The sequence below is a fragment of the Branchiostoma floridae genome, chromosome 16, assembly GCF_000003815.2.
Source record: "Branchiostoma floridae strain S238N-H82 chromosome 16, Bfl_VNyyK, whole genome shotgun sequence".
NCBI classification, from domain to species: Eukaryota; Metazoa; Chordata; class Leptocardii; order Amphioxiformes; family Branchiostomatidae; genus Branchiostoma; species Branchiostoma floridae.
This window is the reverse complement of record NC_049994.1, coordinates 3,135,626-3,154,512: the sequence shown is the minus strand read 5'-3', so window position 1 is coordinate 3,154,512 and position 18,887 is coordinate 3,135,626. Positions and strand designations below refer to the sequence as shown.

Here is an 18,887-nt window from a genome sequence, read left to right as displayed (position 1 = left end):
TTCCTGTATTCAAGACATGTAACGTTACTGGTGTGGTAAAAGTCATCACCAACAAAGTTGGTAACCACACTCACGGCTTCCACATTTGTGTCACTTTTACAACTATCCAATAAGTTTAATTTCTACAACTACAGTCCTTGGTTCCTCGCAAGTGTCACTTCTACAAGTGCAATTATTAGGCTGCAACACAATGTACTTGCTCATTTTGGTACTTTATCGTCAGGTTGACCATCCCTGCAGAAGAAAAAAAATTACTTGCTGTGGCCTAAGTAGCAAACACCCAGTGGTATTCAATTACAGCATGTAGCAAGTGGCAGGACAGATCTGGAGGGGCTGGTCGCAATAGATATGTGAATTGGGTCTCAGTAAGAAAAACCAGAGCAACAGTCTTTTTTTCTCTTTTTTATTTTTAATTTAATGACTTATGATCCACCTTGTATTTCTATAATAAACTGTGTTCCTAGTCAATGATAAATGTTTTGTTTGATTCATGATTTTAAAGAGAAGGCTTCTCCTAGTACAAGAATGGTGTTTTTTGCCCAATCCTAAATAAATGTGTAAAAAGGTTTTTTTAAAGGGTTGGGAAGCTGTTGTGTGATGGATTTAAGTTCTGGAGTAAACTAAGGCCACACCAATTTAATAATTCTTGGTTCACGGATTTTTTCATGAAAAATATGGAGCGAGAGGGCGAAATAAAAATAAAAATTGTAAAATGGTTGGGGTAAAGGTAACGGCTAATCCAAAACATAAAGAAAAAAAAAGTTTTCAGCTTGAAAAAAGTACAAAAACACTATTATTACACAGTAACAGCACCTGTACCCACACTTTAAGGAGCTTATAATATAAAGGCCAATTTGCTACACCAGAAAGCTGGTGAATGGTTCCATTAATGGTGAAAATTTGCTGAGTGGTAATTTTTATTTTTATTTTTTTTCCCAAAAAATAGGAGCGAGCAAATCCGTGAACCAAGAAATTAAATTGGTGTGGCCTAAAGGTTATTTTTTGGGTGTGTTAAAAATATTTTAATTTTTAGAGGAATATATGCCTTATATCTGTGCCAAATTCTTAACTCATTCGATAAAAAGAATAAGTTTGTGATAAAACCAATCGCATTGCTTTCCATCACCCTTGTAATGTTACATCCAGCAAATCACAATTAGTTTCTTGGATACCGTACTTCCATGGAATTTTTTACAGACAAGAGTTGAAAATGTTATCTTTAAAAATTTGGAAATGAAAACTTGGGGAAGCATAATTCTTCATCTCATTAGTACTCGCAATCATCGACAGAGGCATTTTGAAATGTGCAATACATATATATTTTTATTCAAAACATACAGATTTTAAAGATAACCCCAGCCATACAGCTCATGACACCTAAATATTTCAGCAAACATCAGAATTCAATTAGTAAATAGAAATAACATGTACATGTAAATTGCCTATTGAATGTTCAAAACACAGAATTGGGAGGACCAGTACAAATGTATGTACATGTGTAAAATTATTAGGTTCTTCAAGAGTGTTATTGAATATTTATGTACTATGAATGTTCTGAAAATTTATGTACTATGAATGTTCAGTGATACATTATAATATTGGAAAAGTCTGAATTATAACTTTCATGCTGGTATCTGTAAATATACAGAAGCAATAGAAAAGTACACACAAATCCGCAATCTGTAAGCCATCATTAAACATCTATCTGAGCCAAGTGTGCAATATTTATAGCCAACAAAAGCAAAACCTGGTTTGATAGCATGTCAATCAGTTGTTCAACCAATAAGAGAATGGCTGCATGTCTGTGAAATATCTACATCTTTGTTTTTAGTTTGCATTTCTATGTTTTCACACTATACCACATCAAGGTGTTCAACAGAAGTCACCATCTAAGTGCCATAATTGAGAGCGCAAATTAACATAATGCTATAGTATGCAAATAAAGGTTTTCAAAATTATCACACACTGTAATATGACTGCATGACAACAGTAGTTTTAAATCTTTCAAATGTATACAAGGTTTTCAGCGCAACTCCTGGTGTTCAGATTACGACCAGATGCGAACAGTCCCGTCTGAGCCGCCTGACACCAGGTACTCTCCTTTCCTGTCGAACACAACCGCCTGCACTGCGTCTTCATGTCCGGTTAGAGAGCTGACCTGGAGTAGAAAAAAGTTTGACATTTTGTCAGCGTGCATTGTGGCTATCATCAATGGTGTAGAAGAATAAAGTTAACAAGATTCTTAGTCAATTTGGGGATATTTGAGATATGACTACATTATAAATGAAATGTTAAAATATGCTTTTATGATCATATTATAAGTGGCAATTGTTCTTAAGACTACTAGACCATAATATTATGATCTGTGTGCGAGTTTATAAAATGGACTACCATCTTGTACTAATTACATTGTGTGTGTTTGAATTAACCAGTTCTCTCTCTCTCTCTCTCTCTCTCATGGTCAAAATGCTAGCCTGGTATCCATTCTAACCTTAGGCTATTAAACCTAAAATATAGGTCCAAGAGTAATCCATTACTACAGATTAAAACAGGATGTATTTAACACTACAAAATGCACTGCCTGTCCTTTCATTTGCTTAAAAGTAACTTTTCCTTCAGCTCAAGATTTTTTGACAAATTAAACTATCAAAAGGGTGGAAGCCAAAACGGGTGACGTAATGTCTGGGAAGTGAAGCTCTTCACACAATGGCAATTAAGACTCAATGGGAATGGGAGTTGGCTCTGGTGTTCAGTGGCTGTACAAACAACAGGCTCTTAAGAGGTGCTCTGTGACACTTGAGTGTTGTGTTCCTATCCTCCAGAATGGCGACTTGAAACACTGTGTTTTAGGTCAACAGGTCTGGTGCTTTAGGGTGTTTTAAAGTTTATGAAAAAGAGGAAATGCAATTAATCATGCTTTACACTGAGAAAAAGGGTTTGGAATTAGTTAAGCCACACATAGAATTTTCTTCCAAATTATGTACATTTCCATGTTTGTATGAAATGGGTTGAAAGCAGTGGTAAATTCCTCAGATTGTTTCTTTTTTTTTTGCAACATATTGTAGAGCCTTTACTTTTATTTAGAAACTATGTCATGTCAAAACTCAAGGACCACGTAACAACAACAAAGGATTGTAAGTAAAACTGTACAGGGTTGTTGTACAGAAATAACAGCTCCATTTTAGAGTAAGTGCTGCAGATTTTGTTGTTGCACAATTTTTAGGGTAGATATGCATTGTCGTTGGAAATCCAAAGCTTTGAAAAACGTACTATATGCAGCTTTCTCTGCTTAACATATACAAAATGTTTGAGTAAGAGTGAAAGAGCTGAACAACCACCACCAATGGTGGACAATGATATACTTAAGTGTCATTGTGGCCCAGGGTTGTAGCCAGCCTGAAATCATTTTCAGTCCCCTTGATTTTGAATGGGAATCCTTTCGAGCACAGAAGGCATGGCATGACGTTGCACGTCATTTCTAGGGGGTCTGGGTCCCAGAAAATTTTTAAATAAAGACCCCCTGAAACACTTTTTCCTGCATTTTGAGATGCAAATTTTGCTTGTAGACTAAGCTGTTCCATGGCATTCTGTTTTGGTGAAGAAGAACACATCAGTTTTTTTTATATCTTTACATATCAATTTTTGTCTGTCCCAGGGGACAGAATGGGGAAAACTTTTTTCAGTCCCCAGCTGAAAATACCTTTAAAGGACTGAAGGACAGGTGCTGGCTACAACCCTGTTGTGGCCCATGGACTATACAAAAGGGACACAGGCATTGCCCTAAGGTATGTACACTGAAAGGTATGTAACAAAATCAAGTTAGGCAACCCATATTAAAGATCATAACTTGTTCACCATACTATCATAATAATATTTTCTATCTCACCTGTCCAGACCCAACCTCAAACATCTTCACTGTTCCATCGTTACTAGCAACAGCAAGAACTTGGCCTGAAAATGTGCAAAAATATTCAGCAGTTAGAACAAAACAATACACAAATACAACACTGGACTTTTCCTTCAAACATTTCATAAAAAAAAAAAAAAAACATGATTGATCTGATTAGACTAGTGACTGTCAAAGTTTGTAAATGACTTCACAAAACTAGATGATTCGACTACAAGTAAAAACAAATTTAAAGGAGATTCTTGTTAATGTAGTGTAGTAGTGTAACTCTCAAGTAAACACAAATGCGTGCATAAAGTTGGGTAAATGGATGAATTGAATGAATGAATGATTTGATGGATGATGAAGGAATGAATGCATGACTGACTGAATGAATGGATGACTGAATTATTGTCTGAAAGAATGCATGAATGAATGAACCAATGAAATAACATAGCTGACATAAGTTTGTCTCTGACGGTAGGCAACATTATGTTAAAATTTTAAACTGTATACCAATACACAAAAAAAGCGGTAACCAACAAGCTTTCGATCAGACCTCTGATCCTTATCAAGTTGAAATTACCCAAAGCCTAAGTCACACATCCAGACTTGATCAGGATCAGAGGACTGATCGAAAGCTTGTTGGTGCTTTATTTTGTGTACGGATATAGAGTTTAAAATTTTAACATAATAAGACAGTTGACGCGTTAACTTACCAGAGGGGTCAAAGGCCACCCTGTTGGTTGGGTGCGGCCCCAGGTCCACGCTGGTGATGGTAGCGATGGCCCGCACGTCCCATAGCTTCAGTACACCGTACGAGTCACAGGACGCTATGGTGTCACCCTGGGGAGGGGAACACGGTTTAGACATCTGTCAGGACTACTGGTAAGTACCGGTACAGAAAATTTAGCTTCAGGTACAGTCCACGTACAGAGGAACAGGTCCAGGTGCAATACTCAAAACATCAGGTCCATTTTGCTACAAATGAATTTGTTTGGTAGAATATCCTATCTTTATGTAAACATTCTAATTTGATCAAAAAGTTTCAAACTGTATACACATCATCATCAGTCACACAATCTGATCATAAATAGTAGTACTCACCCTCAGGTTGAATGTCACATTGTTGACAGAGTGCATGTGGCCATAGAAGGTCTGAGCGCACAGTCCCTGTTGAAAATATGGCCAAAAAATTCATTTAGTTCCATTCACTCATAATCCTTTTTTTTTTTCTTTAGTGAAAAATGTAAGCAATGGCACTAACCTTAATAAATCCAAAGAACGACTTATTCAGTATAGTTATGACAAAGTTCAAGTTTATTGATAAACAATATTGAATTGCTAGCAGTATTTTTGTTGTTGTGGTTTCCAAATTCAATAATAATTACATTCATTTGCACTTCATCTGATTATGAATTTCAACAGAGAGCTGCAGGAAAAAACAACAGCCCCCCCCCCCTATCACAGAATCAAAGTTTCCACAAAAATATGTGAATTTAAGGTATGCAAACTTTTATGCTAGACTCACAGTTCTGGCATCCCATAGAGAGATGGTCTTGTCCGCGGAGCCAGTACAGAGAGTGTTGGAGTAGTACAGGAATGTGATACTGTTCACGGAGTCGGCGTGCCCGCGTAGAGTGTAGCGACATCGCTCGCTGTTCAGGTCCCAGACCTTCGATGTGTTATCCATGGAGCAGGACGCTAGGAAGTCACCAGTCCAGTGCCAAGCACAATCCCAGGCTGAAAGGGTTTCAGTTCTTTTATTAGTGCTGCAATTCTTACAAAAGTCACAAGTGGGCACTGCTGCATTGATATGAGAATACAGTCAGTCAAATTGATGAGGTCTGATCTTGGTCAAAGCAAGTGACAAGTGCCAAGCAAGCACAGTCCAAAGATGAAAGGCTTTGGATTTTTTTAGAAGTGCTGCAATTCTAACAAAAGTCAAAAGAGGGCACTGCTGTACTGTATAAGGTATCCAAATTTTCAAGATGAAAATACAGTCAAACCTGTCTATAGCGGCCACTCAAGGGACTGGTCAAAATTGGCCACTATAGAGAGGTTGCCACTATAGAGAATATGCTAATTAATTGACCAGAGGCAATAAGTTTCACATTGTTTTAGTGCCCACTGATCTTTATTCACATAATACAGTACTGTACATGTACTGCAATGATTTTTACACTATATGTATTAAGAAAACAAAAGCTATAAAAAGTTTTAAATGTTCTACAGTTGATATTGTATGAAGAGACCGGTATCGTCATATTTCTTTGATCTTTCGTGTTGTATCCTTTGATACTTCGCCGTCCGTGTGTTTACCGCTCGCGTTCACACGTCAGATTCGCCCATTATGCTAATATGGTACTCATAAGAAAAGTCTCGTCATTTTAGACTTATCTCTTAATAAATGTAAGAATAAAATCCACCATAGTCTGAAGTTCATATCATTTTGTCTTTGTAACAATTTATTCAGAAAGTTTTTGTGATGTAAATTAACCTAAGCGATAGTGCATTAGAACGTAACTTTAACACAATTTACCTCCGTAATATTGATGCCGTCTATTGACCTTATATGACCTCGTTTGTCAGCGGGTATATGTAGCGCCAGTTTGCGAAGTTTTGTTTTGAAAATCAATCAAAGAGGTTTTAAATCCTGCGTAGGGTGACGATACGGCCGCTGTATATGGCTGAACGCGTGCCGAAACAAAGATCAGCAGTCCGCGTGGCCGTAATCGGCAGTGTCTTTGTACCTGCGGGACCGGAAATCGTGTGGCCGTGGCCGCGTTGGACAGGTGGCCGATAAGCCTATTTCTTAATCATTACGAATCCAAGGGACCGACAAAAAGTGGCCACTATGGGCAGGTGGCCGGTATGCAAAGGTGGCCACTAATAGAGGTTTGACTGTACAGTCAAACAGTCAAACCAACGAATTGGTCAGAAATAAAGTGCCCAGTGTCAAGCACAGTCCAAAGTGGAAAGTAATTTTTTTTTTCAAGACTTACCTGCATGTGTGTGTTCTGCGAATGTGACGGTACATTCAGTCTTGGCAAAGTCCCACACCTTTACTGTACTGTCACCTGCAGTAGTGGCTAGCTTGGTACCACTGGAAGTCACAACATGAAAAATGATTAATTATTGCATAGTTCAACATAACAATGCAATTTTCAAGTGAAGAATACTTTTGGAATTATACTGCAGTCCTGAAATCAAGTAACTACACCATGTATTGTTGAGTAACCATTATTTGACATTTAATGGGAATTCATACAACTACACTTTGGAGGATTAGTTTGAAAAAAGTTGTTTGAAGACTGAAAGTTTTTCTCTAATTCTAATTAGAGCCATCAATAGGATTCATCACTTAATTTTCGAACAGAAATTTACAGTTTGTCCCAAAAATCTGAATTTCTTGAATATGGCTGAAGCACTAAAACCTAAAACCTTCACCCCCATGTGATTCAGCTGATTCAGTACTGCTGAATTATCTGTATCTAAAGCTCAACACCGCAGCTATGCTTCAATCATCCTAGACTCCACCCCCATGTGATGATGTCATGTGTTGATTGACATTTACCTTGGATGGAAGTCAGCTGCAGACACCCAGTCCTCGTGACCCTCCCCAGTCATGATGATGTCACCGTTAGGAATGGCCCACATCTTCCAGGTGTGGTCATCACTTGTGGTGACCAAAATCTCCTTACGAGGGTGTAGGGCCAAACTGTAACACAAAAAACACCCAGCACAGTTACTGTTACAGTTTTAAAAAAAGTTAAAGTTTGCCCTTGCATCTACAGATGCGTACGGTGGCACCCATCTCCGCTTCTAAGCCCTTGGGCCACACATGTGCAAGCCACTACAGCAGGGGGCTGGTCCGCTGGTAGTGATGTGTGTTTAACTTCCGTACTCTTCCTCATTAGTGCTGAGTGCTAAGCAGAGAAAGCACCATGTACCATTTTTAGAGTCTTTGGTATGACTCGGCCAGGAATTGAACTCACGACCTACCGAATGCAAGGCGAACACTCTGCCCACTCGCCCATTGCACCATCTAATGCTAACTTATACCATACATACTGGTCACACTGTTACAGTTCTTCATTGCATTTTCATCATGCCATGTCATTGGTGTTAGTTTTCCAGTAGTATCAGCCAATTTCATGTTCTGTTCAAGTCAAAGTCTTTCCAGAGCGCGAAGGCATATAGGACAGTGCCCATCTCCATTTCAGTAGCCCTCGGCCACACAACTTTTTGAAATTGCTACAAAAAGGGGCTAGTCCACTGGTCCTGTTCATGCTGCTACTGTACCTTCAGTAACCATCTGTTGCACATTTGTAAGGCATCTATATTTTGAAGGATGAAAATACAGTCAAACCAAGGAGATTTCATTCTAGGTCAAATCAAAACAATTCTTGAATGGTCACTTTAGACTATTCAGTAACCAACCAATGCCCCCTTACACCAAACATACTGGTCCTGTACTTGGTGCTAATGGTCTTTCAGTAACCATCTAATGCACCCTTACACCAAACATACTGGTCCTGTCCTTGGTGCTACTGTACCTTCAGTAACCATCTAATGCTCCCTTACACCATACATACTGGTCCTGTCCTTGGTGCTACTGTACCTTCAGTAACCATCTAATGCTCCCTTACACCATACATACTGGTCCTGTCCTTGGTGCTACTGTACCTTCAGTAACCATCTAATGCTCCCTTACACCATACATACTGGTCCTGTCCTTGGTGCTACTGTACCTTCAGTAACCATCTAATGCACCCTTACACCAAACATACTGGTCCTGTCCTTGGTGCTATTGTACCTTCAGTAACCATCTAATGCTCCCTTACACCATACATACGGGTCCTGTCCTTGGTGCTACTGTACCTTCAGTAACCATCTAATGCTCCCTTACACCATACATACTGGTCCTGTCCTTGGTGCTACTGTACCTTCAGTAACCATCTAATGCTCCCTTACACCATACATACTGGTCCTGTCCTTGGTGCTACTGTACCTTCAGTAACCATCTAATGCACCCTTACACCAAACATACTGGTCCTGTCCTTGGTGCTATTGTACCTTCAGTAACCATCTAATGCTCCCTTACACCATACATACGGGTCCTGTCCTTGGTGCTATTGTACCTTCAGTAACCATCTAATGCTCCCTTACACCATACATACGGGTCCTGTCCTTGGTGCTACTGTACCTTCAGTAACCATCTAATGCTCCCTTACACCATACATACTGGTCCTGTCCTTGGTGCTACTGTTCCTTCAGTAACAATCTAATAGTACCTTACACCAGACATACTGGTCCTGTCCTTGGTGCTACTGTTCCTTCAGTAACCATCTAATGCTCCCTTACACCATACATACTGGTCCTGTCCTTGGTGCTACTGTACCTTCAGTAACCATCTAATGCTCCCTTACACCATACATACGGGTCCTGTCCTTGGTGCTATTGTACCTTCAGTAACCATCTAATGCTCCCTTACACCATACATACTGGTCCTGTCCTTGGTGCTACTGTACCTTCAGTAACCATCTAATGCTCCCTTACACCATACATACTGGTCCTGTCCTTGGTGCTACTGTACCTTCAGTAACCATCTAATGCTCCCTTACACCATACATACTGGTCCTGTCCTTGGTGCTACTGTACCTTCAGTAACCATCTAATGCTCCCTTACACCATACATACTGGTCCTGTCCTTGGTGCTACTGTTCCTTCAGTAACAATCTAATAGTACCTTACACCAGACATACTGGTCCTGTCCTTGGTGCCACTTTTCCTCAAAATAATAACTTTTTTTAAAATCCTCACATCTTTCATAATTGCACAGAGAACATACTTGCTGATGGCCAGTTGGTGAGCATGCAGGGTGTTGGTCAGTCGGAAGCCTCCGGTCCTGGTCAGATGACCAGTGGGTGTCTTCTGACTGGTCAAGTAGGGGTTGACTCTGTTGTCCAGTGGAAACTCTGTATCCTAATGTGGAAAAAACACATGAAACAATTTTGTGATTTTAAGGGAAATTAAGGGAATCGAATGAGTTCAAAAACGAGGTATTTCAGGATATGAAGTCAGCAGACAGTGGTTTCAAAATTTGTAATATAGTCCAAATATGTGAAATGTGTTCATTTTGAAAATATTGCTTAATTTATCAACGTGATATCCCTAAATACCCCATTTTCAAAAGCAGCAGATATAAATTTAGGTTACCACACAGATAAAGCAACATGATTATCTGGTGGTTATGAATTAAGAAATGGAATCAAAATTTGAACAGTTTTATGTCCACTATGTTAAAAAAAATCTATATTTTGTACCAATTACTATAGTATTAGTAAGTATACAATTATGTGACAAAATACTTATTATGATGGTTTGTATTCCATAACTTTTGTATTTCAATATCAATGTCACAGGCACTTTTAAGTGTCTTCAAACTGCATCTAGTATCAGCTAAACTGCCTGGGTTTTTCTGCAATCTCAAGAAATTAAACTTACTTTGGGATGTCTCTTGAATTCGCCCCTGGTAGGATCCTTACTGGGATCGTACCCTGGCAGACCCTCGATGTTCCTAGCCTCACGCAGGCTCTGCTGTGTGGGCCCTATCCCGGCCTTCGCCAACTCACGGGAACTATGGACTGAACAGACACAGTAAATTGTTATGTCAACCAATAGTAATGCTGCAATAATTACAAAAGTCACTAGAGGGCACTACTGCATGGTCATGTACTTTGCAGTTGTACCAAAATTTTCAAGATGCAAGTACAGTGTCAAATCTGTACAATTGACCAACTCTTAGTCTAAGGGTTACTTGGCTACTGTGGCAACTTTTTGGTAGTCTTTTTGCCATATTTTGTCAGACACAAGTATCAAGTCCCTACTTATAAATCATTTAAGACAGGTTGGACCATACCTAATACAACAATTATTTTCATGGGGTCATAACTGAGACTTAAGGGTTGTAGCACTTTTTAGATGCCTTGAATTTGCTCTGAAAATTAAGATAAAAATCTTGCTTACCTCCTTGAAGAAAGACTGTCTCTCCTCTGCCTGTCTCTATATTCTTCAAGGTGGCCTGGAGACCACTGACCTGCATTATATGAGTAAACAAAACACAATATAAATCATGGATATTATCATGATTACTTGATAAGCGATGCAGGCAAGAGCATTGTAGAGAATCCTCCTCCTAAAATTGAATTTATAACCCTGTGTCAGGGATCCCAACAGCAACATAATCAAATAATGGATACTACTACTCAGAAACAATATTAATTTTTACTGCATTTTGAGGGCCAAATTTAGAACTAAAGGTAAATCCAATTTTTTACCAAACAACAGAAAAGTCCCCAGCGCTGGTTGGAAGAAAGCATACGGGCCCAAATAGCAGTGTACATAGCATATCTAATTCACAGTGTAAGGGCCCAAATCACAGCATAGGGATCTAAATCACAGTGAAGGGTCCCAAAACACACCATAGGGACCCAAATCACAGTGTAGGGATCACACTCACAGCATATGGACCCAAATCACAGCATGTATCTTAAAGGGGATCAACTTTACAGCACAGAGGCCCCCTATGTTAAAAATGCCTGACACGAACACTAAATGTGTCCTTTGACTTCCAGGTTTTTTTCTTAAAACTCCAAGACAAAAACTTACCTGTCCCACAGCCCTGTCCCTCTCCAGTTTAGACAACATCTTCTCCTTCATGGCTGTCTCATACTTGTGCTTCAGCTGGCGTAGGGTGGGCTCGTAGGAGGCGTAGTGTTTCTTCAGCCTAGTGTACACAGGAACAAAACATATTACAACATACAGAAGAGCTCAGCACAGATAGTGTCTCACTGTTACTCATGGAGGATACATGCCTTTAGGTTGACAAACTCTGCTCTGTTATGTTGGACAGGACTTAGTGGAAATCTTGGTATCACTTATCCACAGAATGAATGAATGAATGAATTTTATTGCTCAACAATCACACAGGGTACAATGTATGGCAATTAGTAACAGCTAATAGCTATACAGACAGTAGTACTAAGAGGCTACATACAAAGCTACAGAGGATAAACAGATGTGAACTCACAGTGACTACTACAATTCTAAACCCGTCCTCGATGCTGATTCCACATGAAAATTAGAAAGATGTCCATCGCTCTTCTTCAGCGTTACCACAAACTATTATAAGTACACTGCAATACATACTATTATGCAACATACTGCTGTGTTGTGCATGTCTATATTTAGGGATTTCAAGTCAGACAATGTTAAGTACGGTGGTTTCAACCTGCAATAGATATTTTGAAAAAAAGTGCAATTTGAAACCACTATCTGTCAACTGCATGTCACTAATTACACTTTTTCAAATATAACAGACATGGATAAAGGTGAACTAGCATTACTGCAAAGTCAAGTCCTCTAGAAGATAAAAGAGTTTGCAAACATAATATTTATTAAGTACCTTTTGATGTCGGTTACCAGCTTGTTCTTCTCCTGTACAACCCTCTTGTGGTGCATTCGGTGGAAATCTCTCTCTTTACGCAGTTTCACGTACATGTCCTTGGCTTTGCTGTTGGTAGAAATGAAATAATGGTTGTAACTAGAAAGGCAACATTCTTGGGAAAAGGTACAACACTTTTCCTGTACCCTTTTAGTCAAGCCACTTGCAATACTACATGATGTATACCGTTAGGCTCGCCTTATAGTATTGTATGAGAAAAAAACAACAACAACAAACATCTGCTTGGACCAGGTCATTATCATAATCGTACTAAACCATTGGGCCTGCCCTATAGCATTGTGTGCAAGAAACAGAAATACTCATATTTGCAATAACAGGTAATATCTGATTGGCTACTGATTGCTCATATTTGCAGCTCAAATGTAACCTTAGCTCTGATTGGCTAATGGCAGAAAAAAGGAATCAAAGGAAAAAAGAACATACTGGCAAAAAAACAATAATGTATTTTCGGACTGGGAAAAACAGAACAAGACATCAAAGATCTCATAATTCTGTTATATAATAAAATTTTTGAGCTTTCAAAATCCTTAATGCCATTAATGTAACAGTAGCTATCTCATACCTCTAAAATTAGATTGAAATAATAAATTGTAACCAACTTAGGACTAAGGTTAAAGATCATGTTAGAAACTTCAGTCTTACTTGGCAGCATCCTTGAACTTGTCCACCTCCTTCCTGAGAAGTTTAACATGGTCATCAAGCTGTTGGTTCCTGTACGGAGGGGCAAGGTTGTCTAGCGGTTAGGGTTGTGTACTCACAATCTAAAGCTTACATGTTTAACCGTTAAACTGCCAGAGTTTCAGCACTACAAAATGCTATCAGTGCCAGGGTTGGCTGCTGACCTCCAAAAAGAACCCCCCGAACAAGGCCCAAGTCCCAAACTTCCGGGGTTCGTGCGCTACGTGCGCTCAAAGTTGCTACTTCGGGGGAATACTCTATTCCGGAAATATTCGGGTGCGGCACACAGGACATATATCACTCGTTCTCATTGAAATGTCGAAAATGGCATTTTTTTGGTCGAAAAATAAAGCGGCTTTATTTTCACTGAAAACTACTTGGTTCTTTGGGAAAATTCCTCTTTTAACCAACTTATTATTTTCGGTCCCATTGGTAATGCATTACAGCGCAGGTAACAAACGTTACCAGTAACATTTGTTACAACAGTAGACTTTACCCTGTTTTCTTCGAAAGGACTTACCTTATTGACTACATCATTTAGGTATAAGTGGACGTCCATAGGGATATTTGAAAAGTGGCAATGGTAACGTTTGTTAGAGTCATTTCTGTACAACATTTTGTAAGCAAGGTGGGCGACAATGACAGTCAACAACCCTTTCTTGTTTCTTTAGAAAGCCAGAAAAACTGTACAGCGTCACAAAAACGGCCACTTCAAGTCTTATAAGTGTATAATATAACTGTGGCAACCATCGCACTAGTGGTGGTAACGTTTGTTACAGAATCTGGCGACAGGCATAAACCACCTCACACAGCCTCCAAGATCAGTGACAGTAGCGATCTGACGTGATCGGGCAGAGGGCCTGGGTAGCTGGTTTCACCTGCCGAACAAATCATTGTGGGAACTGAATTGTTAAATTTTTGGCTACTATTTGAATTCTTTGTTTCTTCTCAGGCGACAGCCATTTTTTAGGGTGTGAAATCCCACCCGTGGCTATTATAATCTTTTAAGCCATCAACCAATACGAATGTTGTGGTGCATCTTTTGTAAAACATTACAGGGGTTGTGGAAAAATGAAGAAACCAGTGATGTTGTCTATAATTTGCTCTATATCAAGGCGTAAAGTCAGGCGACAGCATTTCGACATTTAAATGAGAACGAGCCATATATGTGTGAAAGAAGGCTAAATTTTTGTGCCTTTTATGTAAACATCACTTCACGTCCTATTTCCTTACTCTTATGCTACTCAGGTCTAGCCTGGTATCCAGCCATATCATAGCTCCTGAGTCTCTTCTGTATTTGTGTAGAGGACAGAAGAGACTCGGGAGGTATAATACGGCTGGATACCAGGCTAACTCAGGTCAAAATGAGTACCACTTTGGTTAGTGTCGTCCCTTTTGATAGAATGTTTCTTGGAGGTCCCATGTTTGGGGATATCTTGATTCTTGAACCATATACACTTTAAGCACATTAAAGAACCCACCACACTTATCAAAAAAAGTAGGGGTCCTTTCTGCATGGTGTGAGTGGATCAAACCGTACAGTCTGGTCTTATGCAGCAAGTTGCGGCTGAAGGTACTTTTAACAAAAAAATTGTTGCAAAAGTGCAGGGCTCTAGCCAGCTCGAAATTTTTTTCCGTCAGCCAATTCCCATTGTCGCGAAAACACTATTCCAGGAGTTAGAGAGACTGTACTGAGACCTTGAAAAACGGGTTTTAATGAGATTATCGTATGCGAAAGGGCACCGACACACATTGTCAACAATCATAACAATAGCAAAATAAACAGTGTGTGGCTTTTACGGCCGTGGACGGCGTCCCCAAGCCACCTATAGCTTCCACCAAAGAGATTTCATCAGATTTTTGACCGTCAAGGTTGACGGATTGGTTATAAAATTTTTCCGTCACACGCAGCAAATTTCCGTCAATTGACGGAAAAACGGACGCTGGCTAGAGCCCTGCCATAGTGACACAACGACAGCAAATCTTACCTGGAATAAACATCTGGAACTGTTTGTACATCCTCTTCCTTAAGCAGACCCTTCTGTTGAAGTTCATACCTGAAAAAATTAAAGTCATTATACCTTCTGACAATGAGTCTAAGTAGTCTAAAAATTATATGTGCTACTAATATATGAAACTTGAAGCAATCAACACAAAAAGCTCAGAAGCTATGTCTCCGTTATTCCCTCAAATTATCAAAAGTTTGTCATTTATTAGAAATTTTATCACTCATTACACTGAATTCTTATGATCCTACATTTATGTCATTCAAAGGTATGAAAATGCACTAGGACAGTATATGAGGGCAAACTCCATGTATGTTTTTGTCATTTATCTCTAACCACTGAAGAAGCTGTAAGCGACGAAATTGGTTGGGCCGACAAGTAGATAAAAATTTAAATCTATACGGCTCCAGATTTACTCAACATCCAAGTGACCTGAAACACCAACCAACTCAAGAGAAGGAAAACTCTAAGAAACCCAGCCGGACTCTGGTGGCTGTGAGCAGAGTTGGTGTTAGAAAGGCCATTCAACCGTAAAAACCCCCGCTTCAAATCCTTGCCAAGTCGTGTTGTGTGTTTGATTTGCTGCCCCAGGCGAAGATGATGGAGGGAGAGCAGCAGTTAAACCAAAACGTCATGGCGACACGTCCAACCCCTGCTACAGGGAAGAACGGACGCTAAACCGGTCAGAGAGAGAGAGAGAGAGATGGCTTACTAAGATACAACTGCATTGTAAAAGATGTTAGTTGCTTGTCGAGTCCACTTTAATTTTTACATCAAAATTTCCTACTTACCACTCTGTCTGGAAGCATTCCAGAGTCTTCCTCATCCCCATCTTTAGGAGATAGTTCCTTACGAAATCATCCACCACCTCCGGACGCTCGATAACAGCAGGACCAGGAACACCCTCTCTACGCAGCTGTAGTATCATAACATGATGCATCGACATCAATATCCTTCACTAGTCTTGTTTTATACTACTAGATTCTTAAACACAAAAATGTTTAATACAATGGTAAAAACATTCCTGACTTAAAGAAGATGTAATGACTATCTAATTGCTTTTGTAGGTTTGAAAGTACATGTTGTTTGTTTTGTTTTGTTTATTTTCATACACCTGGATAGCCTATTCAGTGCTAGTACCCTGGTTTTCAATAGGGCCCAGATTTCACATATACATACGAGGAAATAAAAAAATAAAAAACTTACAGAGAGAAAAGTAGACATATATGTCGGAACATATAAATACAACTGAAACATGAAAGACACAGATAAATCAAAATCAAAAGTATATGTAGGCTGTCATGACCCAATATTTTCTGTATCTAGGGCATGGTATTGAAGGCAAATCCTATCCCTTTACTCTCCTTCTACTGCCTTTTACTTCCCTAACTGATTAGTCAGATATACCCATTTTTACACCTGGATGGGGTGGGTTTTTTTTCGTGTAAAGTGTTTTTTCGAAGGACATGATATCTAGCCAGAAATGCCATCAAACCTGTGACCGCTTAATCTCAAGTCACTCAACACCACTTAAGAAATTGTGACTCAGTCTTATTATAGAATAGAAGGAGAGGATGATTGACTTACTGAAGCCCTTATATCCTGTGCTGCCTCTTCTATCACTCTCACTGCAGCATCCAAGTCCTCATCGCCTTCTGAAAACAGCAAGAAAATGGTTATTGCTCATTTTCAGTTTCTTTATTTGTATAGCCAATGAATTGTACAGCAAGTGCAACCTAAGTATGATCACTAAGTAAGAGCCAAAGAGCAAAATAAACTCTCTTAAACTTAAGATCAACTGCTGCCTGAGTCACGTGTGTTATCTACATAACATGACATCGCAGAAGCTGTGGATTTTTCTTCACATTCCTTCACATTTAAGACAGGTCCAAGATTCAATCAGTCAAAAAATTGGATAAGTCCAGTTTCTTGTGTTAAAAAATTACAAATCAAACTTTATCCAGAATGACTCCTACCAACACAGTCAGAACTTTCAAGTTAGAAATCAGGGTTCGAATAAATACACATACTTAACTTGCAATTTGCACATTATTTTCGAGATTTGCACGTAAAAATATTCTGAACTTGCAATCTTGCATGTTGAAAACACCTGGCCGTAAAAAAATACTCTCAGGAATTAGACACCCTACTCTTAGACAGAACAACATATGGACGTCTTTCTTTTTCATCTTTGTTTTTGCCGGTAACTTTCTCCGGTAACTTCACTAGATGTAATCAAAATTCGCCAATTCAAGCTAGCGATCCTTGTCGTGATTGCCGCCTTGTTGTATTTTGCATGTAAATTTTTCAAATTGCACGTAAAATTTCTGCAAACTTGCAATTTTGCATGTAGCCAAAAAAAAAAAGTATTTCGATCCCTGGAAATAAACAATATGTAAATGAAGTTCCATATATGGAAGTGAAGGTTACCAGCGATGGTCTCCTCATCCACAGACACCTCCTCATACTGGTAATCATCATCCAGGTCCTCTGTGATGGTGACCTCTGGGTCATGGGTCAAGGTCAAATAGCATTCTAGCTAACAAAGTGTTGGATAGAACTATAGATAGGGAATACAACACGGTGTATTCTGTACTAGACTGACCACCATGTAGTAGGATCCTTAAACCGAGGGTGATCGATGCAGAACACAGTTTCTTTTTATGTCATGCAGGAAAAAAAAAACCACTATGCTGTATATGAGTTTTGTCATACCCGAATGGAAAACATAGGTTTAGATGCAAAATGCACCAAGAGGTGAGAAAGTTTGGTGTCCTCAAGGATATAATCGTCAATTCCAATGCCCAAATCCTGTGTGTGCATTTTTCAACAATGGTGCACGCAGTCGCAGAGTGCATTCAAATTATCTGATTGAAACCGCGTGATACAAATCCGTAAAACATGGACCAATCCAGAACACTAATATCAAATGTTATCTTGGCCAAGGTATTAAAAAAAGGTAATATTGTTCCGATATCCCTATCTTTTCAGACAGGTAAGTAGAAACATTAGTTACGTTACACAACACTAACAAAACAGAAACCAATGTACCTGAATTTGTACCATAATAGATACCATGGAATGTCAAACTAATATTAAGGATGTAAACTGATTTTTTATTCAACTACACGGCACAGATCGTCTTATTAAACACTAAATTGTACCCAGAAAAATGAAAAAAAAAAGTTTGGCACTGAAAACTGCCGTGTGTGCCCCCCTCCCCATAACACACTAGTTTTCTGGACTGACATTTAATAATGATAGACTTTCAAAAGTAATTTAGAGACTCTATGGCTAATTCTATGCTTTATCTAATATTTGCACAGAAATACAGAGTGCTAAATATTAATATAAGACAAAGGATACGGTCCAAATAGTAGGCACTGTCGTCGGGAGCCTCTACGTCCGCCATTTTGTTTCTGAAGAACAACGGGTTGCCAAGCAACATCGCATGTAAACAAAGACGCTTTCCGTGTGTTGCGCCTTTGAGAATCATTTTGGGCCGTTGAAACGGTTTTGAAATGATATCAAGTGCACAACTTATAAAGAAAATTTATTTACAAGCTGTAACACTACAATATTTGTTATGATAACCATATTTTCGGTCAATCGAATTTGTTTGGTGGTTTTGCGTTTGGATGTTTCCAACTTTCAAGGAATAATGTTTTTCCTGCATGTTTCTTGACAGAGTTAATTTTAATTCTTGACATTTTAATTTTAGAAGTATAACTATTATACTAAGTTGATTTTTGGCGCATCCACGGCTGTAAATATAACGAAAAATAGA

General features: G+C 39.0%; 1 protein-coding gene across 1 annotated transcript; it reads right to left on the bottom strand.

The window, feature by feature from the left end:
• Positions 1 to 1,704: 1,704 nt before the first annotated feature.
• On the bottom strand, positions 1,705 to 18,532 carry LOC118403390 (sperm-associated antigen 16 protein-like). Its single transcript, XM_035802101.1, has 18 exons — positions 18,467 to 18,532; positions 17,531 to 17,605; positions 16,688 to 16,755; positions 15,892 to 16,016; positions 15,083 to 15,151; positions 13,059 to 13,127; positions 12,357 to 12,464; positions 11,561 to 11,678; positions 10,919 to 10,988; positions 10,397 to 10,536; positions 9,741 to 9,874; positions 7,464 to 7,607; positions 6,892 to 6,992; positions 5,418 to 5,629; positions 4,994 to 5,059; positions 4,606 to 4,732; positions 3,887 to 3,951; positions 1,705 to 2,158 (listed from the first exon to the last, which is right to left on the bottom strand). The coding sequence occupies exons 1-18, from the start codon at positions 18,510 to 18,512 to the stop codon at positions 2,048 to 2,050; spliced, it is 1,848 nt and encodes a 615-aa protein (XP_035657994.1). The 5' UTR covers positions 18,513 to 18,532; the 3' UTR covers positions 1,705 to 2,047.
• Between the last annotated feature and the right edge of the window lie 355 nt (positions 18,533 to 18,887).